Here is a 25,865-nt window from a genome sequence, read left to right on the forward strand (position 1 = left end):
GTTGGAGCTAGTCACTATTGAGAAGAAAGGGGATGGAGACTAAGAACCAACACCACGGAATGGGCTAGGGGCGATATTTCATGACTGAAGATTCACATTCATACCAGGACGGTATGCTTGGACGCTGGGGTATCTCTCTCTGAAGGGGAGAGCCTAGATAGTTGCCAAGGTACCTCCAAGTTGCTTGCTTTCTCGCTCTCATTACTCTCCCCGTCTTCGTCATCACGCTCCCTGTGCTCCCAGATATCCGCACCGAACTTCCGGTTTACGACTCGAATCTCCCCGTGGCTCGATCAAGACGCAGGGAGCCCCGTCAAAGGGACACTGTAGTGATGTTAACTGTTGTCCGACGTATCCCCCAACGCATCTGAAAGGGGGGATGCCACGTACCCTATTGTAATCGGCCGGACAGACCTGGTCATCGCGGCTTGCGAGATGGCACTTGTTGCTCATTTGTGTGCAGGTCTACAACGCATCGTTCAGCAACCATGACTCCCTACATGCTGGTGAGTATGGTGGACTTACACCTCTCGTCCTGGTCTCATCCTGAGACTGTCTGACTTCGAAAAAGGCCAGCCTCCTCGCCGAGACCGTGCCAAGGATCAGGAGCGCGGCGAGAATAAAGAGGTGGAAGTTGAACACGGCCATAGTCTTTTCTTCCCTTGAAACTGTCTGGGAGTATCGAGGACGTTGTTGGCGCGGTTGAGGAGAGGGGATAGAGTAGGTACGCGGTTGTGTGGTTGTCAAGCGAATGTAAGTCCTGCTCTGCACCAAACGAAGGGCAGTTGAATCAGAACAGAACGAAACTCTTTCGCCCAGGAAGAGAGGGTGCGGGGAGGAGTTCATCCTCTTTTTCTAACACACAAACAGACACACACGCACACACACTCACGAGGCACGTCCACGGGTGCGGTGCGGGAAGAACAGACGAAACGTCACCTTATTGCACCCGCGCGCAGTGGCGATACATTTTTGCCTACATCTTTGAGGTGGTCACACAAGCACACACAGACCCTTTCCCCTCCGCAGAGCCAGCAAAAAGAAGCTCAGGCATTGCGCGTTTCTTGTTTCCCCGTCGGCGAGGACAAACATGACTGCACCATTGTCGTCTCTAGTTGTTGTACTCGGTCGGAATGCTCGTGTGGTTGCAGTCGCCCTCCCGTCTTACGTAGATGTTATACGAATGGATCATTGCGAGAGGGGAAATGGAAGGGAAACATCGAGCGGAAATAATTACATCACTATCCTCCATTGTGATTGCCATTCATTCGTTCCTCTGTGTGCAATTACCAGCTTGGCTCAAGATGACAGGTGCGCCCAAGTCGAAGAGCAGTCATTGCTCCGGAGCTTCACAACACATCAGAGTTTCAACCCACCTGCCACTGAAGCTACCTACCTACCACCCTACCTTACCCTGGGTCCCTACCAAAAGGCAGCCCCTCCTCCATCGGGCAGCGAGGGGTTGCTTTGCATGGTTTGTGCTTGAAAAGAGGAGGGAGGGGGTGGGGGCCATCGGCTTAGGACTTGACTTGGCCGTCTCACCGCCTGCCGCTTCCAGCATGAAGCGGCGGAAACACCCCGCCAAAAAACACAATTCGCGATGGCATCAAAAAACCGGGTTTGGCCAGTGTCGTCGCATTGCGTAGTGATCGCATAATTTCTCTTCACCTCTCGCCTTGACTGCTTTGTACAAAGAACCACCGCGGCATCACAGAATACCACACTTAAAAATGGCTTCTCAACCCGCCCACCTGGAGCCCTCCAAGCTCGGAACAAAAGAATAGTACTGCTCCCCCTCCACACCCCTGGACTCCCTCCCCCAAGGCTAACGGACGGAAACCATCAGCTGGTCCTCTCTCTACACCACCGAACTCACAAACCACGCCTCCGACCCGACCGACCGCGGCACCGTCTGGTTCGACGACTCCGACGCCGAGTCCAAGCTCCTCACCTACCTCGAGGACCTGACCGAGTCCGCCGCCTTCGATCACTCCCTCCGCCAGCCCGACGCCACATTCCTCGACCTCGGCTGCGGCAACGGCTCCCTCCTCTTCGCCCTCCGCGACGAGGGCTGGCACGGCCGAGCCCTCGGCGTCGACTACGCGCCCCAAAGTGTCGAGCTCGCCCGCCGCATCGCCCGCCAGCGCGCCGAGGCCCCCAAGGAGGGGGAGGATGAGGACATGGCCGACGGCGACGAAGAGGAGGTGGACGTCAAGGAGCCCGAGTTCAACGAGTGGGATCTGCTCAACGGGCCGTGGGAGACCGTCCTGAACGGCAGCCAGCAGGACGGCTGGGATGTTGTGCTCGACAAGGGAACCTTCGATGCCATCTGCTTGAGCGACGAGAAGGATGCGCAGGGCCGGAGGATCTGCGAGGGTTACAGGGGTCGCGTCTTGCGTCTTGTGAAGCCCGGTGGCCTGTTGCTCATCACGAGCTGCAACTGGACCGAGGAGGAGCTCAAGGCGTGGTTCGAAGGCCCCGCGAGAGAGGGCGACGTCGGAAGGTTTGTTGCCGTCGGCAAGGTCGATTATCCCAGCTTCACCTTTGGCGGCGCCAAGGGCCAGACGATTAGCAGTTTGTGCTTCCAGAGACATGCCTAGACGCATGCCACGATGCAATGATTTGACGAGTAAAGAGAATCAAAAGAAAGATATGAATACCCCATGATCACGGCTGACCTCATGTGCTCGTTGCAACGCGTTCTTCTGACTGCTGCTGTGTATCATACATTGGTTTCTTTTTTATTGGGGAATCCAGGCAGCGTCACCTACCCTCAACTTTCCTCCACTTCTACTCCGTCATGCAACCGATGCCCCGGAGCCGACCCTCCTGAAGTTCTCCTTGAATGACCTCTGAACATCCGTTCCCCTCTTTCTAGTCTCTTTTTTTGTTTTGCGATCCGAACAAGCCAGCTAAAGAAGCACCATAGAACTGTCGTGTTGCCGAAGCATGCAAGGTTAAGAATGTTGGGGCGGGCTCGGGTAAAAGATTGGGAATTGCTTCATTACGTCTCTCATCTATGGTGATGTATTCATAGGTTCGCCAGCAGTAGGTCCAGTCACGCTGTTCGCGGACGTTGTCGCAAAGTACCGCACGTCGACGTCGTCGTCCTTTTGCAGCTTCTCGAGCTTGGGGACGACGCGCGACTGGATCAGCTCCATACCTCTAGGGGACGGGCTGAAGCTGGCACCCTCCTTCTCCAGCGAGTAGATGGTACCCTCTTCCGGCAAACGGCGAAGGACGTCGATGAGAACGCCGTATGTCTTGGCAACATTGAAGCGAATGTTGGGAATCTCGTCGTCAACCAGCTTGTCGAGCATCGGGAGAATCTTGTCGGCGATGACGTCCATGCTGACGACCGAGGCGAGAGTCTACTAGATGTCAGTACGTATAAGCTGTGAACGGTGCGAGGATACTCACCGTGATGGCGAAGCAGGTTGTCATGCGGTAGAGGTAGTTGGGGTGGTTGCCCATAGCCATAACCTTGGGAATGATTGCCTCACTTGCCCATTCAACCCCGAAAACCTCAGTCAGCTTCTTCAAGTTGTGCGTCGCAGCCTCGCGAATAGAAAAGACCGTGTCACCCAACCAGCTCATGCACAGGTTGCCCAGCTTCTCGTCGAAGAACTTGACGCCGAGCTGGCTCGCGAGCAAAGGAATGTACTCGATAATCGCAAGCCTCACGCGCCATTGCTTGTCCTCCGCAAGCTGGGTAATCGCGGGAAGGAGAGATTGCGAGAGCAGGTCAATGCCAATAACTAGAATCAGTCAGCTTTGAACTCGTATCTTCTGGGTTGTCACATACCCTGATTGACAAGCTCAAGCTTTGAGATGATGTGAAGACGGACTTCGGGGAACTCATCCTTCAGCATCTGCAAGAACATGGGCAAAAGGTGGTCGATAGTCCTGGAACACGTTAGTCTCATACGTACGCTGTAAAGCGCTCCCCGCAGCCAAGAAACTCACTCTTGCTTGCCCAGGATGGGTGCAAGACCACTAATCTGCGTTCCAAGAGCAGCTCTGACGTGCTGAGAGGTATCGGAAACGAGATCCTCGACACTGCCCATGATATCGTTAAGAAGCACAGTCCTGTCGACCAGAGCGCAGAAGCCGGGTATTTGGCCAGCGATCGCAGTGCGGACCTCGGCCTCGTTGTCCTTCAGCAGCTTGACAAAGGACGGAACCAGATCTCTCGACACGACCTCCTCATCGACAGCTTTGGAAATCTGCGCGCACATTTAACATCACCTCTTCTCTTGATCACCGACGAACTCACCTTCTCAAATCTGTCCGCAATCATGTATCGAACCCTCCAGCTCTTGTCCTCAATCAGGTTGCGCAGAGAAGTAAGGAGGACGCCGTGGCTAGACTGCTGCTCCTTGGGAACGACTTCGGCGATGGAAATGAGGATTTCGACGGTGAGTAGGCGGACGGAGTCCTGGTCGTCTTGGGCGAGGTGCTGGAAAAGGGGTATCATCTCCTCAACAACGACGGCGGCCGGCATCTCCTTGACGAACTTTGACAGGTTGGTGGCAGCCTGACGTCTGACCATGGGTGTCTCATCGTGGACGAGCTGGCCAAACTGCTTCCGAAGCTCTTCTTGAACGCCGGGAGAAACCTTCTTGTAGGGGGTTGTGTAAAGGCCGCAGCCAGAGACCTTGGAGGTGAACCAGTCTGCTTTTGACAAACGGACCGTCAAGGGAATGAAGTATTCTTCGACTTGTTGGGAGGACAGCTCCTCGCAGATCTTGTTGAGGGACTCGACGGCCTGTGCTGGTTAGGCGACGTAGGTTGCAGGTGGAGAAGGGGGCGATAGCTACCTTGTCCCGCACGACGGGCTCCTCGATGGCAGCGAGGTTCTCGAGGGGAGATAGGAGGACGTGGCCCCATTGAGGGCCTCCGACATATTCGATGAAGTTGCCAAGCTCGCCGCTGAGAGCGACCAAGACCTCATCCTCGTCCTCGACAGATTCTAGTAGGTTGTTTAGATATGGCTCAAAGAGGGATGGGACGCGCGACACTAACCGTCGAGGAAGGGGATCAGCTCCTCGCGCGTGCGCTCGGCGCCCAGGGCGAGGGCGATAGTAGAAAGGCGGTGGATGGCATTGAGGCGCAGGAGGACATCGTCGTGCTGTAATTAATCTGTCAGCATCGAAGGTGCGCGGCGGGTGGATGGATGGTGGTGGTGGTAGCAGCAGTCTGGTCGGGCAGGAGGCCGAGGACGGGCAGGGAAGAGGGACAGTCACCGCCATACCTTTAGCTCGTCGATGAGGACGGCGATGGGGTAAAGCTCGTCCTGGGTATTCGGCGCGTCTGCCATGGCGAGCAATTCGGGCGCAGGCGCGTCTATCGATGGGTTGGTCGAAGGATGTGAAGGGGAAAGGTTGTCGACGTCTTTTGGGCGATCGGGGTGGATCGCGTGCGAGTGATGCAATGGGTTGGTTGAGGGCGAGCGACGGTCGTTGTGGGATGGGGGGCTCTAAAATCTGAGACGACGCAACCGGGATGGTGGATGGTAATTACTACGAGGCGGAGGTTGCAGGTGAGCAGACCATGCCACGATCCGAAGGGCGGGTTGGCGGCAGAATCAGCAAGATATCGCGGCAATGGTGGAGAAGGAAAAAGGTGGTGTTGATTTCAGATGGTGGACGGAGGCAGCGAAGGGCAAGGAGAGGCAAGTTTGACGACGCCGTTCTGTTCTGGTCTGGTCTGGTCTCTGGCCGCTGGACGGGAGGTCGACCTGACGTTTCTGTCCTGTGCTGCTCGCCGGGCTGGGTTCTGCCAGCCAGTCCCACCACCGCAGCGTGGCCAGTGAGTGAGATGCAGCGTGCTAAAAGGTGGGCTAGCAAAGCTTCCACTGATCAACAAATGCCATGCCCTGCCCGAAGGTACACTGTATCTGTGACCACGGGCGGCACCTCAGGGCAGCGTCCAGTGCCCAGCTGAGATCCAATGCTGCCTTCCATTAGGTAAGGTACGTACTTTCCGGGCTGGATCTTGGCGCCTTGGACGACGTAAGGCAGGGGTGCAGTTCACAGTGGCTCTTTGGTGAGGGGAGGGGCTGCCTGCCTCTTGCCTCTTCTCAGGCGAGCAGCGCAAGCCTGCCTACCTACCTTGGGATACGAAGTTCTTTCTGCAACGCATCTTCATCGTTCTAGAAGGAAGGAAATGCACAAATTTCCCTTTTCATGCCAGAATGGCAGGATCCTACGGTGTAAACAGAACATGATCCTCCCGAGGCCTGCAGCAGAACACGGCCTTTCGATCAAGCACCAGACGAAAACTCCATGCAAGAGACTCACACTTGATGGAGGGGCGATGACGAGGTGCAGCTGAGCTACAAGTACGTATATGAGCTGCAAGTGCTTCGCCCAGAGGCACCTGCCTCACGGATATGGCCTCCGTGCGCTGGTGACGATGCTTGATTCCAGAAACCAAGCGCGCGCTTCACGCATGGGGACGTCACGTCAGGCTTCTGTCAAATGCAAGGCAACGCCAACAAACATGGAGCTCTCTCGTCTCTCACCTCGTGTCTGTTTCTCGGGCAAAAACATGTGGACTGGAATGTAGAACATATGGCTGCGTCTGGGCGCGGACGCACTGGTCGCCAGCTGTTATCAGGAGCCAACATCAACGACGACAGATCAGTCCAGCCCGTGGCTGCCCGTCCCGGTCTCGCTTGCCGAGCACGAGCCACATCGGACCCTGGAAAATTGAGATGCCGAGTCTGCCCGCCGCTTTTGCAGCCCCTCAACCCCGCACTCCCTCAATTGGCGCCAGGACCACTCCGATGACTCTTTTGGCTGCGTAAAGCAGCAACTTCATCCCGCCAGTGACCCTCTGTACATGCAGTTGCTTGACCTCCGACAATCCCCCAAAATTTCTGTGACTCAAGGCCACTCGGAGAAGGACAGCGACCACTTCACGGAGCCTCTCCCGCCCTCTGACGACCGCCGGACCGATATTTCCTCGAGAGATTCTCGTCAATTCTCACCATGCCTACCATCGCCGTTAACAAGTACGATTTGTACAAGGCCCTGGGCCAAAAGTGAGTCGCGCCGCGGTCGCACCGCCTGTCCAGACCCAGATCACGACCCCGCCATCCCGAGTGCCCCTCCGCTAAACATCACCGCACACAGCTTCACCACCCAGGAGTTCGAGGACCTCTGCTTCGAATTCGGTATCGAGCTCGACGAAGACACCGAGAATGACGAGCGACCTATCGTCAATGGCGTGCAGGAGCCGCCCCAGCTCAAGATCGAGATCCCCGCCAACCGATATGATATGCTGTGTTTCGAGGGAATAGCGCTCATGCTCAACATCTTCAGGGGAAAGGTCGCCCCCCCAAACTACAAGGTCGTTGAGCCTAAGGAGCCCGAGACTCAGGTCATCACCGTGGCCCAAGATACCAGCAAGATCCGTCCCCTCGTTGCCGGCGCTATCCTCAGAAACGTCAAGTTCACCCAAGAAAGCTACGACTCCTTCATCGGCCTCCAGGACAAGCTGCACATGAACCTGGCGAGACAAAGGACATTGGTGGCTATTGGTACTCACGATCTTGACACCATTCAGGGCCCCTTCACGTATGAGGCGCTGCCCCCCAAGGACATCAAGTTCAAGCCCCTGAACCAGACCAAGGAGATGAATGGCGAGGAGTTGATGCAGTTCTACGAGGGCGACAAGCACCTTGGCAAGTACTTGCACATCATCAAGGACTCGCCTGTCTACCCCGTCATCTACGACAAGAACCGCACCGTTTGCTCCTTGCCGCCCATCATCAACGGCGACCACTCCAAGATCACCGTCAACACGACAAATGTCTTCATCGAGATGACAGCTACCGACGCCACTAAGCTCGACATCGTTTGCGACATGATGGTCACCATGTTCTCTCAGTACACCGCCGAGCCTTTCACCGTAGAGCCTGTCAAGATCGTCTCCGAGCACAACGGTGCCTCAAGGACGACGCCCAGTCTCGAGCCCCGCACTATCGACGTCGAGATCGACTACCTCAACGCCTGCACTGGCCTGAACGAGTCACCCGAGACGCTTTGCGAGCTTCTCACCAAGATGGCATACATCGCCAAGCCGTCAGAGAAGGACAGCAACCTTTTGAGTGTCACCATCCCAGTTACCCGCGCCGACGTGTTACACCAGTGCGACGTTATGGAGGACCTCGCCATTTGCTACGGCTACAACAACCTCCCCAGATCCTCTCCCAACAAGAGCGCGACCATTGGTGCGCCTCTTATGATTAACAAGCTCGCCGATATCATCCGGAATGAGGCCGCCATGGCTGGCTGGAGCGAGGTCTTGCCCCTGATTCTGTGCAGTCACGACGAGAACTTTGGTTGGTTGAACAGGAAAGACGACGGCAAGACCGCCGTAAAGCTCGCCAACCCCAAGACTGCCGAGTACCAGGTCGTTCGCACATCTCTGGTCCCTGGTCTCCTCAAGACTATTCGCGAGAACAAGAAGCACAGCGTACCCATCAAGATCTTCGAGGCTTCCGACGTCGTCTTCAAGGATGAGTCCCTGGAGCGCAAGGCTCGCAACGAGCGCCACTTTGCTGCTGCGTGGTACGGCAAGACCTCTGGTTTCGAGATCGTCCACGGTCTCCTGGACCGCATCCTGCTGATGCTTCGCACCGCCTTCCTCACTCACGACGAGGGTCTGACGGCTGGCAAGAGCCTTGACTTCAAGGTTGCCGAGAACCCCGGAAAGCCGGACGGCTACTGGATCGAGGAGATTAACGAGGACACCTTCTTCCCTGGCCACGCGGCTGCCATTTACCTTCGCCTTGGTGGCAAGGAGCAGCGCATCGGCGAGTTTGGCATCCTGCACCCCACCGTGCTGGAGAAGTTTGACTTGAGGTACGACCCCCCCCCCCCCCCCCCCCCCCCCCCCTCCCTTGACTGCGATAGAGAATGCATATTAACCAATATAGATACCCCGTGAGCACCCTTGAGATCAACCTTGAGGTCTTCTTGTAGTGATGAGCATGATGGGACATGTGGACATGACGGTTGGCTACGGAATTTTAAAAAAATAAAATTAAAAGTTTGGCGATGCGAGGGCAGACAGACATAGACTTGTTCCCTGGACCAGAAGTGGGCCCAAAATATTGCCGGATAAAGTAGACTGAAGACAAAAAAAAGATCGAAAGAAAGATGCCGTCTGTTGTTGCAAGGTGTTGCATCCATGACAGCTTGCCTGTGTGAGGAACATACTCAGTATGCCAGTGTTCGTTCAGACTTCACAAGGAAAGCAAGACGCGACTTTAACTAATTAGAATTAAGAAACTTCTCAAAGAGTACGGGGAGTTCAAAACCGAAGGCGGATCTATATAATGAGCCCCAAGTGCATCCCTTTCCTGGTCGGTCGGACGCGTTCAATTGCTCCGCACCTTTTGTTTTCCAGACCCTTCCCATCTGTATTGCCCTATCCTTCTGCCCCTGGACCAACGCTCTTTGAATGCAGGTCGTTTCGCCTTGACGCCAGAAAGCAGTATCGGCATGTCTCTATTTGCCCCCCTGCGGAAAGAGGCCGAAAGCGAAGAAACACAATGGTCGTAATGAATGTACAAAACTCCTAGTGGCGTGTCATGAAAACCGTGAAAGTGTCGAAGGCCTCTCTTTTCTCACTTCTCCATTCGTACAAACTTTTCTCGTTTGCACTTTGTGTGTTTGTTGGAACGATCAAAGTTTGAACTGAACGCCTTAGACGCCATCTTCACTGGGAACCCATTTGAATCCCGTGCAAGATACTGCCGTTATCAGCTGAGGGGGCATCTTCATTGTCTTCCACCATGACAAAGACGCTGTCGTCGGCCATCTCATCGAAGCTGTTGTCAAGACCGTCAGGGATGAGGTCGCTCTCGGTTATGGGGACGATGGTGTCCTCACAAAGGCTCATGTCGTCGCTGTCGGCCGTGGACATGCTGTCGCTGCTCATTTGGCTGCCATTGGTGGTGTCGCCACTGATGCTGGTCTCGTCGCCACTGCTCTCGTCGCCGCTTGTCTCGTCGAAAGTACCGTTCATCGTGTAACCAGCAGGCGGCCACTCATTGTCGGACCCCTCGCCGATCATGTACCCGTGAAAGCTCATGACGCCCCAGTCCAGCATGCCTTGACTACCCCAATCTAAGGCAGACTCCAAATCCGACTCAGAGACTGTCGCCGCATCGGCAGAGTTCGTGGCTACTGACATATTCTGCGGTATCTTCGCCAAGTTCGCTGCGTTCAACTTTGAAACAGTCTCCGTCAGCACTTCTGTCATCCCCGCCAACTTCACTCCCACCTCTGGGTCTCTCTTCGATTCCGGCATTGACTCACTGTCGCTCGGGTAATCAGGATCCCAGTTCTCCCTATGGTAGAGGTCTGCATCGAAGAGCATAGTAGATTCGGTCTCTTCGATCAGGTAGGGCGGGTCGGGCAATTGCGCGAAATTGACACCCTAAGTCATCTCCCGTAGCTCTTGCTCGCCGCGAGTCGGGACCCTCGAGGTTGAGGCTGGACTGCCATTGCGATTGTTGGTACCCAGGTTGTTGAGCATGCCGGTGACGTTGCGACCAATATTGAGGTTTGCGATTCCGTCCGCAATACCGTCTCGAATAGACGAGAAGGCATTCGGGTTCTCAGCCGAGGCACTCCGTTGAAGGTGTCGCTCCTGTCCCTGCTCCAATCGTCGTCCCTGGCGTTGCTCCTCGGGTGTCAGAGTGGTGTGTGATGATTCCACCGCAGCGAGAACAGACTGGCTAGCCGCCAGCGAGGGTGGCTTGGAGCCGGGAGTGTCGTCAGGAGGTGTGCCAGGATGGCTGCTCGCGTAGGACTCTTCAGTCGCCGGCTGGAAGTTGGCCATGGCCGAGGCCTTGTTCTGAGCCTGCGCAGCTGTGGCGTGCAGGTTCGAGTTCATCTCCTCGTCAGACCGGTTGAAAAGCTGGTGCCACCAGATAATATCCTTGAGGTCTGTCTTAATGATCGAATCACGACCCTTGACGTATTCGTCAATGGTGGGATCGTAATCCTTGTTGATGAACTCCTGCTTGCGAGCCAGGAAGTAGTCCCAGACAGACTGAGTGCGCTCAGCAGCACGGGCATCGCGTCTCTGCTTCTCGGAGTTATATAGGAAGGTTCCATACTGGCAAGAGTAGAGGTGGTAGAGCAGCCGGCGAAGAAATCGCTCATTAAACTCAAACTTGGTTGGGTTCTGCCGCAAAAGCTGGTAGACGCAGTCCAAGAATTGGTGGAACACGGGGCTGATCATCTTAGGGACGGTGGCCTCGTCGTTGGCAACCTTGCCAGTCGCTGCCTCGCCAATAGCGTCAAGCTGCTCCGTGGGGTCATCCTTATTCTGGTTGAAGAACCGGCGCGCTCCGGCAATGACGTTCTGGAATGCGTCTGCGCGGCCGTCATTCTCGCCAGGCTGGACGGTTTGACCAGCCATGCCATCTCTCTGAATATTGAACCAGCTCTCATGGTTCAAGGGTCCAGACCGCAGTCTGAACATGTGGCCAAAAGACAACCAATCCTTCTCCACCAGAACCATGAATCCCTCAATGGTACGGAAGTATGGGTCCAGGAGGATCTGAGCAAGGGCGCTGAGCTGACTTGTGCGGTCCCAACCATCAGAGCAATGGATCAACACATGAGAGTGCTTGTACCAGATCTGTCGAGCAATAATCTCAGCACCGTTGAGCACTGCTGCGGTGTGCTTGAGCCAGCCAGTTGCAAAGAGGGCGTTCTGGTCAGGCGGCAAGGGCGAGACATCTGCGTCTTTGATGCAGTCCACAACCTTGTTCAGAGAGTTTCTCATGACGTGAATGTTCTCAATGTTCATAAAGGCCTTTGTGGCACCAGGGTAGCGGTCCATGGGCTCCGATCCCATTCCTTGGACTTGGTTGACCATAGCGTTGACAGTGGGCCGGGCGTCGACAATCATGTTGGCTTGCTGAGCTCCATAAACAAGCCTCTTGCCAGTCTTCTCGTCGTAAACCTTGGGCGCAGCACCCTCGATGATGCTCTCCTCGTACTTCTCGAGCTCTGAAAGACTGGTGGTCTCCGAAGCCGGCAACTGGGGAGGCTGCTCGGAGTCGACGCTGGTCCGGGGAACACGCTCCGCGAACGACGCCAACACAAGCTTCTCGTCCTGAACATTGTTTTTCCTGGTGATGCCCGACAAGGGCTGGGCGCTGCGAGTAATGGTGCAGTTGTTGACCTTGTGAATATAGCTAAGAGCCGGGATGCGGTTTCTAGAGCGGTAATCCTTGGCGTACTTGAGGACATTATCGGAGATGGAAGAGGGAACCACAAGAACGGCAGGGTACGTGTCGCAAAAGGTATAGTCCTTGTTGATGTTGCTGATTCTCCATCCCAAGTCCGCCGACTTCTCGCTAATACCCTGTCGACGGAACTCGGCTCTCGGATCGTAGATGTGCCAGCCATTGACGTGCTTTTCGACCTTGGAGGGCTCATGATGGAACGCGAAGAGCGACTCGACGGAGGGAAGCTTGCAGGTTCGGGCCTTGATGAACTCGAACACCTCCTTGGCAGCTTTGTCGTCTTGGAATGTGAAGGTGACGAAAACGAAGTCGCGACAGCGGATGCGGATTGAGCTATGAATGCCAGTGGTCGGGGGCATGAGCCGGAGTTGCACATTTGACAGGATAGGAAACGTAATCCATGATTCGCGAGTCTTGGGTGCTTGGTTCGGCGGTTGAGGGAGCGGTTGGTCCTTTGAGGCTTTGACCGGGACGCAGTAGACGAGGTGGTAGTCGGTCAGACGAAGGGTGCCGGTGGAGGTGACTCCGCCGCTGATGCCCTGGACGTTCTCGACCACCTGTTGGACAACACGTTAGTACACCTCTTTTTGGGAGATGGAGAGCGGGAGGGAAGGAAGCAAAATATTAATTCAGCTGAAGGGTCGCGTAACTTGCCTTTCGGGCCTCCATATTGAACTGCGAGTGATGATATTGCTTTTTAGCTAGAGGAGCATGGCCGCGCGGGATATCCGGAAGGTAAGGGAGCGTCGTAGGTAGGTCGGCAGGTTAAATCACTCGAAGAGGGCAGCTTGTGAGGCCGCACAACTCCTTCGAAGTGAGCTTGAGCAAGAGAGAAGAAATGCGAAGGGGAGAGATTTTCGTTGGACCGCGCGGCGTTGGATTTTGAAGGTTGCGCAAGTCAAGCAAGGTTTGGGATAAGGTAGAGGTCGGGTCAGTGGTCAGGTCGGCTGCTGGTGTCGCAGGGCAGGCGCAGGCGCAGGCGCAGACAGCAGACGCAGGAAGGAGCGACGGGTCGGCTGTGGCCCCACTAGCGAGGGGCTGAAAACAGACGTCACGGCCTTTGGTCCACGGGAGTGCGGCCTGGGCACTGAAGCACTCCAGCTGCTGCAGCTTTCATGTGCTGCTCTTCAGTGACCAGGTCTTTGATGTTTCTGGCCGCTTTGTTTACTTTGGGACGATGAAGATGTTTTTGCTGTTTTCTTGTGAGTTGTCTCTCTGCCTTTCTTTTGATTTTCTCAGGTCGATAGTCTAAGAGGTCATTCAACCAAGTCTCTGTCTGAGCAGGGAAATTTACGGGAGCTACCTCCAGCAGTTGCATCACCAGGGGCATGTGCTGGACATCATCATCAGGTAAGGATTTTGGCGGTGTGTTTCCCTCTCCTTGTGTGTATCATCATCGTTTGTGCAGCCAGACGTATTTGAGCTAAAACGTAATCTGTTCCTTGAATCATGTTCTGGAAAACACACCAAAAAACACCACCAGCAAACATCGCGACGTGAATCGCAGCTCCAGGTCCAGACGGACTGCCTGAAATGTCACCCACCTGACGTCTTCAGCTGTGTGACCTGTGACCGGCAGCTTCCAGTGATACCTTAGCCAGGGAGCATTCTGCCCCACCAACCCGTGGTGAGCTGGTCGCCCTGGGGTAGGTGTGGCGAGGTGTCTTCAGATGTGAATTCACTGTGACCCCTTGAAACCCCACACTCCCGTCAGGTCCCGCCCGGGAAACGGAAAAGTCTATCCCGATGGCCGACCTCTAGCCAGCTGGCTGCAGGTGGGAGGTCAGCAAGTCGACGCTTACCTAAGGCGAGGCGGCGCGTTGCAGGGAAAAAAACCACTTTGGCTGGGAGCAAGGCAGGCGCGTGGGGGGACGTGCGCCCGGTGCAGACACTGGAGGGAAGGAAAAAAGCACAGACCACGCAGGTCAATCGAGACTCTAGGGCTTCACACAATTTTCCTTCCCACAGCGAGAATTCCCGCTTCTGAGCCGAGCCGGACGAATCGAGCTGCTTTGACAACCTCATTTACTCGCCAACACCACCCCCCGACGACGTCGAACTTCTAACCAACCCGTCCACCTATCCCAACCCCTTTCGACACCGGGCAAAGAAAGTCAAGATGGCTGTTCCAGGCACTCAGATGTAAGCCAATTCCCCCTCCTCTTCCTCGGCAGTGACAATTACACTTTTTTTGCGTCTTGCGCTGGGAGGACGAACCCACCCCCGCCAAAATTCGAGGTTTCGCGATGATGGGAGAAGGGAAGAAAACGACGACGAAGACGAAGAAGAAGAACAGGCCTGGCTTTGCCATGGACTACACGAGCAAACAATGCTGACTTTTGTTTCTTCCACAGCTCCAAGCGCAGAAAGTTCGTCGCCGATGGCGTCTTCTACGCTGAGCTCAACGAGTTCTTCCAGCGCGAGCTGGCCGAGGAGGGCTACTCCGGCGTCGAGGTCCGCGTCACCCCCACGGTAACCGACATCATCATCCGCGCCACCCACACCCAGGAGGTCCTCGGCGAGCAGGGACGCCGCATCCGCGAGCTCACCTCCCTCATCCAGAAGCGCTTCAAGTTCCCCGAGAACTCCGTCTCCCTCTACGCCGCCAAGGTCCAGAACCGCGGTCTCTCCGCCGTCGCCCAGTGCGAGTCCCTCCGCTACAAGCTCCTCAACGGTCTCGCCGTCCGCCGTGCCTGCTACGGTGTCCTCCGCTTCATCATGGAGTCCGGCGCCAAGGGTTGCGAGGTCGTCGTCTCCGGCAAGCTCCGTGCCGCCCGTGCCAAGTCCATGAAGTTCACCGACGGCTTCATGATCCACTCTGGCCAGCCCGCTAAGGACTTCATCGACTCCGCCACCCGCCACGTTCTCCTCCGCCAGGGTGTCCTTGGTATCAAGGTCAAGATCATGCGCGGCTCCGACCCCGAGGGCAAGGCCGGTCCCCAGAAGACCCTCCCTGACGCCGTCTCTATCCTCGAGCCCAAGGAGGAGCAGAGCGTCGTCCAGCCCATGTCCCAGGACTACGGTGCCAAGGCCGCCCAGGCCCAGGCCGCTGCCGAGGCGCAACAACAGGAGCAGCAGGAGGGTGGCGAGGAGGCTGAGGCCCAGTCGTAGGAGGCTGTCGAGCCCCAGGCTTCTTCGACCGACGAGGTTGATGACTACCAGCAGTCTGCCAACAACTACCAGCAGCAGCAGCAGCAGTCCAGCATGTTGCACTCTATTTGGTAGACTGCTATTTTCGGACAATTGTCTCGCTCGCTTCCTTCTTCTCTTTTCTCCAAAAAGATTCGCAATTTGGGAAAAACAAAAAGGTGTCGCGCGAACAGCAAAGGGAGGACGGGGGTGGAATACTACTCAGGCGTCTTGATCACATTTGCATCACTCTGCGAAAAAGGGAATTCGGATAGTTGCGACTGGCTTGTAATGGTACAAACCATGAAATGAGCAACGAAATCATTCAATCAACATGTGTCAATCTCATGTGAAGTGACGTGATGTCTGCCCCCATTCCGTGGAGAGGAACAGAGCAGGAAGCAGTTGTGTGAGATGTGCCCATGACTTCATTGGGCCTATGTTAACAATTTCAAGATACCCGCATCATCCGTCCAGCCCGTCTCACTGAGATCATCGAGTTGCGACGGCAATTTTGCTTGTCATACTTAATTCAAGGCTCTGGATGGCCTGGTCTATGGTGCTCAATGCTCTGGACAAGGAATCAAATGCCGTCTCGCCCGGCGAAACAGAGCGTGCCTCTCTCACGCTCTCTTCCCGTTCGCCCTTAATCGTACAAGAGGTGCTTCCGCACTTGGAACTATGCAAACCCCGATGAACGCCCCGAATGTCCGTCCCGCCCTGTAATACTCCTCGTGCCGTGGCGGAAGTGAAAATATTATGGAAAACTGCTTTCTGGTTTCCCACTGCTCCCCTCCTTTACTCGGGGTGCGCCTGCACCTTTTCCGTGGGTCTGTGCCTCTTTCGTTGGATCCGATCATGTCGTGGAGAACTTCTCAGTCATATGGCTTCGAGAGAAAATGTACAATGCTGCCCTTGAAATCGGGCCCTGGGTAAGAGAAATGCTTCGAGAAAAAGACAACTACCTCCTCAACTTCTACCAATAACTAGGAAACAGACTTCCGTGTCTTGCCTCCTCACCTATCGGATCGCTGATTTTGAAGCTCAATGGTCTCGTTGTAGGACTTGGAGTGGCCATTGGCGGATCCATTGCCTCTGCGGTGGTCGATTTCGTCGTCGCTATCATCAGCAAGGTCGGTCAACCCAAACTCGGCTCCAGCCTCCTCGTCGTAGGCTCTCATCAGACCGGTCGTGTCACCGTGGCGGCTGCCAATGCTCATTCGCGGGTCGGTGCTTCTGCGCGCCTGCATGCTAAGGCGAGTCTGAATGGTTGAGACCATGTCCGTGCCCATGGCATCCGAACCACCGCGGCCAGCAACCAGGTGGTGTCCATTCGGGTCGGATCTCGAAAGGTTAAGCAAGTAGACACCGGTGAAGGTGACCAAGAAGCCGCAGATCAGGGAGATCGTATTGACGGTGTCGGTGGTGTTGAAACCGCCAAAGAGAATGAACGAGGCGCAAAGGGTCGCGGTCGTGAACGTTACGTAGTAAAGGGGGTTGACGCTACGTGGCACCTAATTAGCGCAGCCCGCGGCCGCCGACGCAGAAAATAGCATGCGACTTACATGTTTGTGGGGAACTGGGCGAGCGCCTTGTTGAAGTAGTTCATTTGGGTCAAGATGCAAACGGCCGTCAGGATCATGAACACGTAAGTCGACGGGTGGGAAAATTGGTTGTTTCCGGCGAATGTGAGCTTGAGGGCAATACCAAAAGCCTTGACAGACATGACGGAGACCGAGCCGACCGTCGAGCAGATCGAGAGGTAAATGAGGGCGTTCTTCTTTCCGTGGACTGGCGCAACCTTGTAGATCATGACAACTGCGAAAACAGTGACCGCGAAGGCGTACAGCAGGAAGCCTGGTACCGTGTTAGCTTCAGTCGCAACGCCGGCTCTGGCCTGCATCGAGACTCACCAGGCTGAATGGCGTAGTGCAGGATCTGGTCAATCGTCTGAATGTCCTCATCTGGAGGCGCATGAAGGACGATGATGACGGCGCCAATCAAGCAAATGGCACTGCCGAGACGGCCCAGAGTACCGAGCTCTTCCCTTAGGAAGTAGGAACCAAGTACAGCTCCGATGAGGACAGATAGAGCTCCTAGAGGTGTGACGAGAATCGCAGGCGCAAAGGCGTAGGCCGCAAAGTTGCAGATTTCTCCGACAACCACTGAGTAAGGGTTAGCGACAAGCGCCATCTGAGGGAAATCGCACAAGCTCACAAGTCGTAATACCAGCCCACCATACCGGGCTCTTGAGGTAGACAAAACCATCTCCCTCAAATCCATGGCGCTCTTCCGCTTGCATGAGACCCTATAGCGACCGTCAGTATCGGCGTCGCAAATGATTGATGGGTTGATCGAGGTGGCTCTCGATACCGCGGCAAAAGGTCGCGTACCTTTTTTGTGATCACGAAACTGATTCCTGTGGTTAAGCAATTAGCAAAGAGAAGTCGAGCTGCAGAACAAGTAGCAAATGCGTACCTATGGCTAAACTGGATGCCATGGCCAAGGCAAGGCCAATGTATCTGCGCGGGATGGTGTCAGCGAGCTCTGCTCTCAAGGCCAGGTGGACGCATCGGCATTGCGTAGCGAACGCTTCGTACGCCGAACAGATCGCAAACGTACTTCTCGTCTAACATCATGTTGCCAAAAATGAGCGCGGTACCGGCGACGGAGAGCCAAATGAGCGTCAGGTTCTGATAGATGCGTGCGCCGTGGCGAGGTGGTTGCTGAGAGAGTGTCGTGTCCCGTAGATGGGAGCTGGCGAGGCTCGCGCCGGGCGAGGAAGATGGAGAGGTTGGAGGTAAGGTCGAACGTCGTCAGCAGCGACACATGGAAAGACGATGCAACTCTCGAAGACTCCAGCGTTTGGAAGGCCGAGTCACAGGTTCGTGGTGGAGGGCGATGGTCGCTGGTCTTCGGGGTTCGATCTCGTCGGGTTCGAATCGAGTCGAGGGGGTCGCCTTCGTGGTCTCTCGTCTGGACGGGACAGGTCGGTGGGTTGGCGCGAGTGGAAGGCCGAAAGGAGAGGGAGAGATGTTTCGTGGGATTTTGCAGATAAAACTGTGAGGGCGGTACGTAGTGTGACAGGCCGAGCCGTGATCGGTACCTCGCAACGATAAGGCAAGAGGGCGGCAAGCCAAGGTAGCCTTCAGGTAATGAGGTGGTAGCGGGCAGAGGCGGGTGTGGTTCCTCGCAGTTTGGCAGTGGACGCGGAGTGGGTAGGTGCGTGGTGTCGAGGTCGGGAGGAATGCCAACCAGCCAGATAGGGACAGGTTTGAGTTTCAGAGGCCCCTGTGAAGGGTGGAAATGGTGCCCTGTTGCAAGTCACAAGTCACTCTGGGCAGGAGACAGAGAGAGTGTGTCCAATCTGTGTGTGTGCGGGAGAGAGTGAGATGCGTGGGTGCTGGATGCGAGAAGCTGTGGGGGAAGAGTGTCAGAGCTATGTACCTCTGTAGCCGGGAGGTTAGAGATGGTACCTGTGGCCGATGATGTTCCTGGATCAGATTGGCTAAGAGGTTGCTGCGATAGGTCCCTTCTTTTTTCTTCCCCCTAGTCCTCTCTCTGGAAAGAACTTGGCTGCGGCGCAGAGTTGTTGAGTGAGAGTGGGTACATTTATCGACCCCGACTAACCGCTGTAAAAATAAAAGATACTTTATTCGGCCCAGTATCTTACGCGACACGAGGGGCTGAGGCCGAAGGGGGACTGCTAGATCGAGTCTTGGTCTGGCCAGTGAGGTGGGCAGAGGACACCAGGTAAGGTACCTTACAATGTAGGTACCTTAGGTACCGTAGTGGATGGTGGAGTACGGGGAACGGCGTCGGCGACGGACCACGAGTGACAACGACCAGGACAGACTGTCCACTTTTGGGAGGGACAGCAGAAGCTCAGCCTGCTGCTGCAAGCTAGCTGCTGTGGGTAGCGGAGGAGGTCCAGTACCTCTCTAAATTGGTTGACCGTGTGGCAGGTCGCTGGCCGCGGGTGATGTGATGAGGCGAGGCAAAGGCGAGGTGGTGTGTTTTAGCGTGCTGCAGGTTGCAGGGCACTACTGACGACCGACAGGGCAGCGCAGCTGTGACAGTCAGCACAAGACTGAAGAACGGAACGAGGCACAAGGACGCTGCTGATGGCGATGTGCTTCTTGTTCCTCTGCTGCCTCTGCCATACAAGTCAGTCACTCGATTCATGCTGGCTGCTGCTTGTTGGAACTGCAAACTGTCCGTTCCGCTCCCGTACCTACCTACACTACCTTACGAACACCGTGGCGATGATGCTTGTATCCCGTCTGTGCATGGAATTGTACGCAGCCTGTACAGATGCTTGACGGATGACGGTCGGAATCAGGAGGATGGAACACCCCTCGCATGCGATTTTGGACGGAAAGCCATTTTCCTGACACAGACAAATTCTGCAGGGACGCCAAGTCTCTGTGCCGAGTCCTGTACCTTTTTTTCGTCTCTTGTTTTTTTCAATGGCTTTCTGCAGTTGCTCAGATAGGGCATTTCTGATTCTCTACGTTTTCTCGAACCAGATCCTCTGGATATTCCACTGTATAATCTCATCCTGGATCCTCATCGGTATCCCCCAGTGACAATCCCCAAACCAAGGCACGCGCCTAGCCCGTTGACTGAGGTCACCATCGGCCAGGGGGGTCGGAACTGGCAATCGGTCCCTGACTTGTCCCCCTCGCCTCTCCGTACCACGACAGGGGGTGAAAGTGAACCGCCGGCTGGTGAGCGTGGGAGGTTCCGCCGGTCTCTTGGGTTCTCCGCAGGGGGCATCGAGGCATGCCCAGCTGGTTGACACTGCACACTCTCCAATATCAGCGTTGGACGGGGGCCTGGATCTTTCTACCACTGGCTGCAAGGTCACATCCACACTGGACTTACGACGCCTACCAGCTTGTGTGTGTCTGTTAATTAGCGGGATGGCTGCTCTTTTCGGTCAGGAGAAGGAGATTTTTTGACGTTCCATACGAGATCGATCCCCCAAGGCACAAGCACCAAGCATCAGGGCACAATCGGCATTTCTATTTTTCAACTCGTGCATCTGCACCAACCAGCCAAGTGGGGTCGTTGAAACAGCTTCATTACGAATGACACTGTGAAAACCCGCTTCACTCCCTCTGTGCCTTCGCTCTTGACACGACCAAACGGGATCCTCTTTAATTAAACCACAGCCACACCCTCTAATACACATAGTGCACCTTCGTCGTCATCACCTTCGCTGCTGAACCTGTGAACGGCGAACGCTCCCACTGTAAATGTCCGTCTACCCGGCTGTTTCTATCCGTAGATATCAGGCAGACGTTGTATGCCAACATGTTACACCTGTGTTCAACGATCCATACTCTACCCAAGTTGAGGTATCCCACAGCGTCCCTTGAAGGAACTGAGGAATGCAGAGGCGGGACCATCGTGACCAGCCTCTAGGTATCTCACCCACGAGAGACTTCCTATCCTCCCCGGAATCCCATGCAAACCAAACAAAAATTACCACACGCAGCCTCGTTGCAGATGACAGCTCGTTTGTCCTTCCACTTCCTAGCGTCCATCACTTCCACTCCCCTCCCTCGTTCAGCAGTTAATGCGGCAACGCGGCCGCCCGGGAACCGCATAACGAGAACGGTTGTCGAAACAAACTGCCATAACGTCTGCCCTCTTAACGACGGGCCACCACCACAAGGATCCCCACGCCTGCAATAGTCGAGACCTACTCAACCAGACACAAAAGTCTATTCCACCACACCACTTTTTTCTGGCGACTCGATCCTTCTGCTCATTAACATCGTCGCTAACTGCATTTCGTTCGCGTGGTCTTGCATTGAAATGCTCGCCAGCGCAGCAAAGAAAGCCCAAGCTTCCATTGACCCTTTTCCTCGCAGGGCTTCTCGCATCCCATCGCGCCGTCATCCCCCTGGCCGTTCCTGATCCATTGCAACCTTCAAAGTCTCTGCCCACGTTGGAATCAAAACTAAGACTTAGGATGAAGTGAACCCAGGGCCACTGCTCGTCATAAACCAATATCCACTCCAATCATCAGGAACCGTTTTAAAATCCTTTTTGCCGAGTTGCCAAGGCGGTTCTTATAAGCGTATTTTGCATCTTGACTTGAAGACGACTAGTTGTTAGACCGTCAAACAGATGCTGTTTTATGATGAAGGTCGGACGAGCCCAATCACTCGTCCTCTATTCAGCGCCTCGTCGTCCCATCTGTGGTCCAAAGGCCTTGTTAGCACGTGACGAATTCAGAAGATGCACCAAAGGGTATCTCCTGACGAGGACATTCCCTCCAAAAAATGACTCGTCATATGCAATTAGCTTGTATCGAGTATGATGTGTATTCATCGTGACTACGGAATTATCGAAAAGGTCATCCATAAGAGAAACAGCGCAACCCGGTGAGTTGGCACGTCAACATGCCTACGTCTCCAAGCAGGCACCTGCATCCCGTGACTGAGTCTACCTCTCATGGAACACATTCCAGAGAAGCATCGTCAAATATTGGACCTGCCTGCCTCTCGTGCACAAAGGAGGGTCGTTGCCTTGCTGAGCAGGCCTTTTGACCACCTCACGATCGACCTGCCGCTGTACAAGAACATCGCCCACCGTCCAGGTTGTCCCACCATTTTCACCCGCCTTGTACGCCATAAATCCACCAACATCGCCAGATAGTAGACGGGGTATCGAGAAGATTGAAGGAATACTGTATGAAGAGCGCATCGTCCATTCAACATGCCAGGATTACCTCGGCACCTTTGGTTGCGAATTGTAAAAAAGCTATGGGTCAGTACAAAAATCATCAGAACCCTACCTGGGTGTCATGCAGACTTCAATGAGACCGTCATTCTCCTGGAGATTTGTCTGTTTGGACGGTCCAGTTGTCCATTTTGTTGTTGTATCGTTACGCCGAGAGTTCGCCGATTGCATCACCTGCACAACGCGCAAAGCCTGCCAGCCCTAGATCCGGATAATGTGCAGAAGCATATCATGGGAAGTTAGTGGAAGGATGTACGAAGTTTAAGAGCGACGACGCTTGACGTCTGCGACATTGTTAGTTTCCCCACATATCCTCAGTCTTTTACCGGCTTGCAGCGTACCTTTCTCAGCTTCATCATCCAGCAGGTCGTCCACATCCGACCGGGGGCGTTTGCCCACGACCGCAGGGGACTCCGAAACTTCGTCATCGCCTTGCCCAGGGAACTCTCTCCAGTCAATTTCCTCCAACTCGTCATCCTGACCTTCAACGTCGGCCCCGTCGTTCTCGTTGATATCGTTCTCGCCCACGTCGGCGTTCAAATCGAGCTCGTTGTTTTCGTACGTGACTTCATCGCCGTTCAAGGTTGAAGTTGCGCTGGTGTTAGGGGTTACCTTGTTCGTCGCATTTTCATCGGTAGCTTCGATAATTTGGTCCACGAGGGCTGCGCTGTCTTCGTCATTCGGCCACTGCGGATCGTTCTCAACGGCGTTGAGAAGGTCCACTTCGTCTTCCGCATCCGTGTTGACAAGTGGGTTAGAGTCGTCGATTTCTGGTACTTGGAATGAATCGTCAGCGTTTGTTGTTGAAGAAAATGCCATGCTAACATCCGAACGAGAATGTAAATGCCGTATATGAGAGCGGGGAAAGCCCTCAATGGGAACTTCCAGAGAAGGAACATGAAACTGTGTTGACTGGTGATTTTGAGCAGTCTGCCTTGTATTCCGCACCAGAGATGCGTAGGCGTAGTCGTTATCTGCCATGTCATCTGTGGTGTAGGCTGAGGCGCACTCAACGCAGAGACAGAATTGGGGATAAAAGCAGGGGTCAGATAAAGAAGAGTCGGGATTACCATTTTCCCCAGATGTCTGAGGCTCCTGGTCCTCCATCACCTCTGTCATTGCGTTGCTTTCGACGACATCTGTGTCTGCGACCACAGTCGATTCATCCAACAAATTGATGTCCGTGTCAACCATAGTCGCCTCGCCATCTAGGTCTTCAACAACGGCGGTAAGCTCTGCGTCAAAGGCGCTCTCATCAACTGTATCGTCGACCTTCGTGGCATGATCATCTTCTTCAGCAATACCAGTCCCAACGTCGTCATCTTCGTTGGCTGCTTCTTTCAAGGCGCTAGGAATATCTTCATCTAGGTCTTGAGCTTGAGCATCGTCCTGGTCGTCATGCTTGCTTTCAGCAGGTGAGTCAGGCCAAGCGGCGGCATCCGCGTTGTCGTCTTCTCCAACCATGCCCGGTTCATCATCCAGTATCTCTGGCTCGGCCATTTCGCTTTGTGCCTGAGATGCGAAGTAATAGCTCACCTCGTCAAGTCCCTTGCCATTGTAGGCATCATCGACGAGAGATAGCCACCTCTTCTTGCAGTTTGGCCGTGTGACTAGCAAGGCATACAACGGCTTTGAGGCATCGGCATCCTGGTTCTTGACCAGAGAATCAAACACGGAAATGACTTGACCCAGGGTAATATCAGAGATCAAATCTGGCTGGGTAGACTTGGACTCTGTTAGTAACGTCCCAGCAAATCTCCCAGTATGACAACTTACTTCGGCAAACTCAAGTCCCAACTCGTCAATTTGGAACACCAGTTCGTCGAAGGGACCCAGTTCGTTAGCAAGCTCACGACGGAAACCTGCAAGCACGCCTTCCATCTTGCAATGCAAAAGGGACAGATCGTCAAAGAAGCACTCCTTGCCTTCGCTGTCCGGCGAGTTGTAAAAGAAGGGATATTCAACACCCTTGTAGGAAACAGTTACAGCGGGGATCTCAGTGTCGTCATTCGAAGGTGCATCATCGGAGTCCGGTGACTTGACGTTCGCAAGCAGCTCATCTTCATAATCCATGCGATCATGGATGGAAGTGTCTTCGCCAGTCGCCGTGTACTCTTCTGCATCATTTGCCTGGCCAATAAGGTCTTGGTTGTGGGTATCATCTTCCTCTTCTTCTTCGACGGCAACAACACTATCTTCTGCTTCATGCGGAGAGAACGATCCGTCATTTTCATCAATGGCACGATCCGTATCTTCGCGGTCGGAATGGGTGTTTCTGACGTCTTCCTGGTCGAGAACAATGCTTTCCGGTTGCATCTCGGCGGCTGTGTCCATAGATGCATCCACAGCGGCGTTGCTGTCGTCGAAGTAGTCTATCTCGTGCAAATCACCATCCGCGTCGGCGCCTTGAAGGTCAGAAATCTGCTCTTGCAAAAGTGGCTCGGCATCTGCTCCACTAAGTCCTTGGGTGTTATCATGAACGTTCTCAGCATTGCCAGTGGACTCATGAGCATCTTCTTCATCTCCTTGTGGCTTCTCTTCAGTGTCCGCTATGCCTTTGGGCAGGTCCGATTCTTCCTCGGCCAAGTGTATATCATCGTCAACAAGCTGCCAGTCGCTCTTCTCGGCGTCAAGGTGGGCATCGCTTGCGTCTCCAGCTTGGTCGTCGTTGCCATCTTCCCAGCTGATTTCGTTATCGTTAAATGACAAGTCTTCAATATCCTGAGGCGCTTGGTTGACCATGGTGGCACTCTCGGAGTTGCTTGCTTTAAGCAAATCTTGGCCACTGCCATCCGGCAGGGCATCGCTGGCCACTCTAGTAACCTCAACTGCCTGCAAATCGATAGATTGGTCGTCTACTTGTACGGATTCTGCTGCCTCCTCGTAGTTCTCAGTGACAAGATGGGCGTTGGCCGAGAATGAGGTGCGGTTGGAGTTCTGGGCTGCAACGGCAGGGGCCGCTGCGTCATCTTCGGAATAATCGATGTACTCCTCATGACCTTGAGCTTCGAAGCTCGGCGGCGGCACTGCTTCTGCCGCCATGTCCTGTGGTTGGTAGGGATAACAATTCACTTGGAAACTTTTATCGTGGTAAATAAGTTGAAGGTTCTCGAGAGGAGTCAGGAACGGATTTGGCGCGCCGGTGGTGGTCGGTAATGTTGGGGGTTCGTGGCTCGGATACCCGGTCAAGCTTGGGGAACTCCAGCAGGGTAACTGGGAGAGGCGCGTCGGCTGAAAATGTGTCGAAGATTAAGAAGGTGAGGTTGTTTGAGTAGAAGTTCGAAAATATTTTTGTGAGGCCAACTATTTAGTCATGCCCTTGGACAGAGGGATGGAATGAACAAAGAGTGGTTGGTGGATGGCAAGTGAGGCCAAGCAGTATGACAAAGTGGAGTCCAACTGAGGCGCGTGGAAATTTAAAAATGGCCTGGGCGACACCCCTCTACGTTCCTTAAGCGCAGCTTGACGCGCCTGTAGCTGGAGCTTGAGCCTTCCCCTTTTAGGACTAGACCGGGCCGCTGTACGTAAGGCCAGCTTGGCCCGTGCACTGGCCAGATTCACACATTCGGACCTCAATATTCAAGCTCCCTACGGCGATGTGGTCCCGTCCCTCCTTAGGCCTGGGACCTTGAGTTGAAGTTGCGACAACCTATCTACATCACCAATTCGTCCAACCAACAGTCACAACCAACAGTCACAA

General features: G+C 54.7%; 9 protein-coding genes across 9 annotated transcripts; 3 read left to right on the forward strand and 6 right to left on the reverse strand.

Moving 5' to 3' along the window:
- Window positions 1–222: 222 nt before the first annotated feature.
- CGGC5_v007715 (uncharacterized protein) lies at window positions 223–648 on the reverse strand (the record flags this gene model as incomplete). Its single annotated transcript, XM_032024945.1, has 3 exons — window positions 223–324; window positions 391–465; window positions 526–648. The coding sequence occupies 3 exons, from the start codon at window positions 646–648 to the stop codon at window positions 223–225; spliced, it is 300 nt and encodes a 99-aa protein (XP_031878432.1).
- Window positions 649–1,730: 1,082 nt separating this feature from the next.
- Window positions 1,731–2,600, forward strand: EFM4 (Protein-lysine N-methyltransferase EFM4; the record flags this gene model as incomplete). Its single annotated transcript, XM_032024944.1, has 2 exons — window positions 1,731–1,783; window positions 1,847–2,600. The coding sequence occupies 2 exons, from the start codon at window positions 1,731–1,733 to the stop codon at window positions 2,598–2,600; spliced, it is 807 nt and encodes a 268-aa protein (XP_031878400.1).
- A 417-nt stretch (window positions 2,601–3,017) lies between these two features.
- On the reverse strand, window positions 3,018–5,320 carry paa1 (Protein phosphatase PP2A regulatory subunit A; the record flags this gene model as incomplete). The annotated part of the gene is made up of 8 exons (XM_032024943.1): window positions 3,018–3,371; window positions 3,421–3,758; window positions 3,806–3,906; window positions 3,967–4,226; window positions 4,277–4,768; window positions 4,821–4,972; window positions 5,026–5,131; window positions 5,255–5,320. The coding sequence occupies 8 exons, from the start codon at window positions 5,318–5,320 to the stop codon at window positions 3,018–3,020; spliced, it is 1,869 nt and encodes a 622-aa protein (XP_031878399.1).
- A 1,675-nt stretch (window positions 5,321–6,995) lies between these two features.
- Window positions 6,996–8,993, forward strand: FRS1 (Phenylalanine--tRNA ligase beta subunit; the record flags this gene model as incomplete). The annotated part of the gene is made up of 3 exons (XM_066151893.1): window positions 6,996–7,048; window positions 7,140–8,873; window positions 8,948–8,993. 3 exons carry the CDS (start codon window positions 6,996–6,998, stop codon window positions 8,991–8,993), a joined length of 1,833 nt encoding a protein of 610 aa, XP_066008617.1.
- Window positions 8,994–9,719: 726 nt separating this feature from the next.
- Window positions 9,720–10,385, reverse strand: CGGC5_v007719 (uncharacterized protein; the record flags this gene model as incomplete). The annotated part of the gene is made up of 3 exons (XM_032026580.1): window positions 9,720–9,844; window positions 9,906–10,245; window positions 10,335–10,385. 3 exons carry the CDS (start codon window positions 10,383–10,385, stop codon window positions 9,720–9,722), a joined length of 516 nt encoding a protein of 171 aa, XP_031876942.1.
- Window positions 10,386–10,455: 70 nt separating this feature from the next.
- Window positions 10,456–13,610, reverse strand: CGGC5_v007720 (Phosphoinositide 3-phosphatase; the record flags this gene model as incomplete). The annotated part of the gene is made up of 2 exons (XM_066151894.1): window positions 10,456–12,837; window positions 13,584–13,610. 2 exons carry the CDS (start codon window positions 13,608–13,610, stop codon window positions 10,456–10,458), a joined length of 2,409 nt encoding a protein of 802 aa, XP_066008659.1.
- Window positions 13,611–14,399: 789 nt separating this feature from the next.
- On the forward strand, window positions 14,400–15,391 carry rps3 (40S ribosomal protein uS3; the record flags this gene model as incomplete). The annotated part of the gene is made up of 2 exons (XM_032026582.1): window positions 14,400–14,422; window positions 14,635–15,391. The coding sequence occupies 2 exons, from the start codon at window positions 14,400–14,402 to the stop codon at window positions 15,389–15,391; spliced, it is 780 nt and encodes a 259-aa protein (XP_031876929.1).
- Window positions 15,392–16,425: 1,034 nt separating this feature from the next.
- CGGC5_v007722 (putative magnesium transporter NIPA4) lies at window positions 16,426–18,048 on the reverse strand (the record flags this gene model as incomplete). Its single annotated transcript, XM_032026583.1, has 7 exons — window positions 16,426–16,912; window positions 16,975–17,266; window positions 17,323–17,574; window positions 17,627–17,717; window positions 17,803–17,828; window positions 17,888–17,931; window positions 18,032–18,048. The coding sequence occupies 7 exons, from the start codon at window positions 18,046–18,048 to the stop codon at window positions 16,426–16,428; spliced, it is 1,209 nt and encodes a 402-aa protein (XP_031876956.1).
- Window positions 18,049–22,426: 4,378 nt separating this feature from the next.
- Window positions 22,427–25,207, reverse strand: CGGC5_v007723 (uncharacterized protein; the record flags this gene model as incomplete). The annotated part of the gene is made up of 4 exons (XM_032026585.1): window positions 22,427–22,449; window positions 22,507–22,935; window positions 23,236–23,890; window positions 23,942–25,207. 4 exons carry the CDS (start codon window positions 25,205–25,207, stop codon window positions 22,427–22,429), a joined length of 2,373 nt encoding a protein of 790 aa, XP_031876944.1.
- Window positions 25,208–25,865: the final 658 nt, after the last annotated feature.

The sequence above is a fragment of the Colletotrichum fructicola genome, assembly GCF_000319635.2.
Source record: "Colletotrichum fructicola Nara gc5 chromosome Unknown KSG_Nara_v1_contig04, whole genome shotgun sequence".
NCBI lineage: Eukaryota > Fungi > Ascomycota > Sordariomycetes > Glomerellales > Glomerellaceae > Colletotrichum > Colletotrichum fructicola.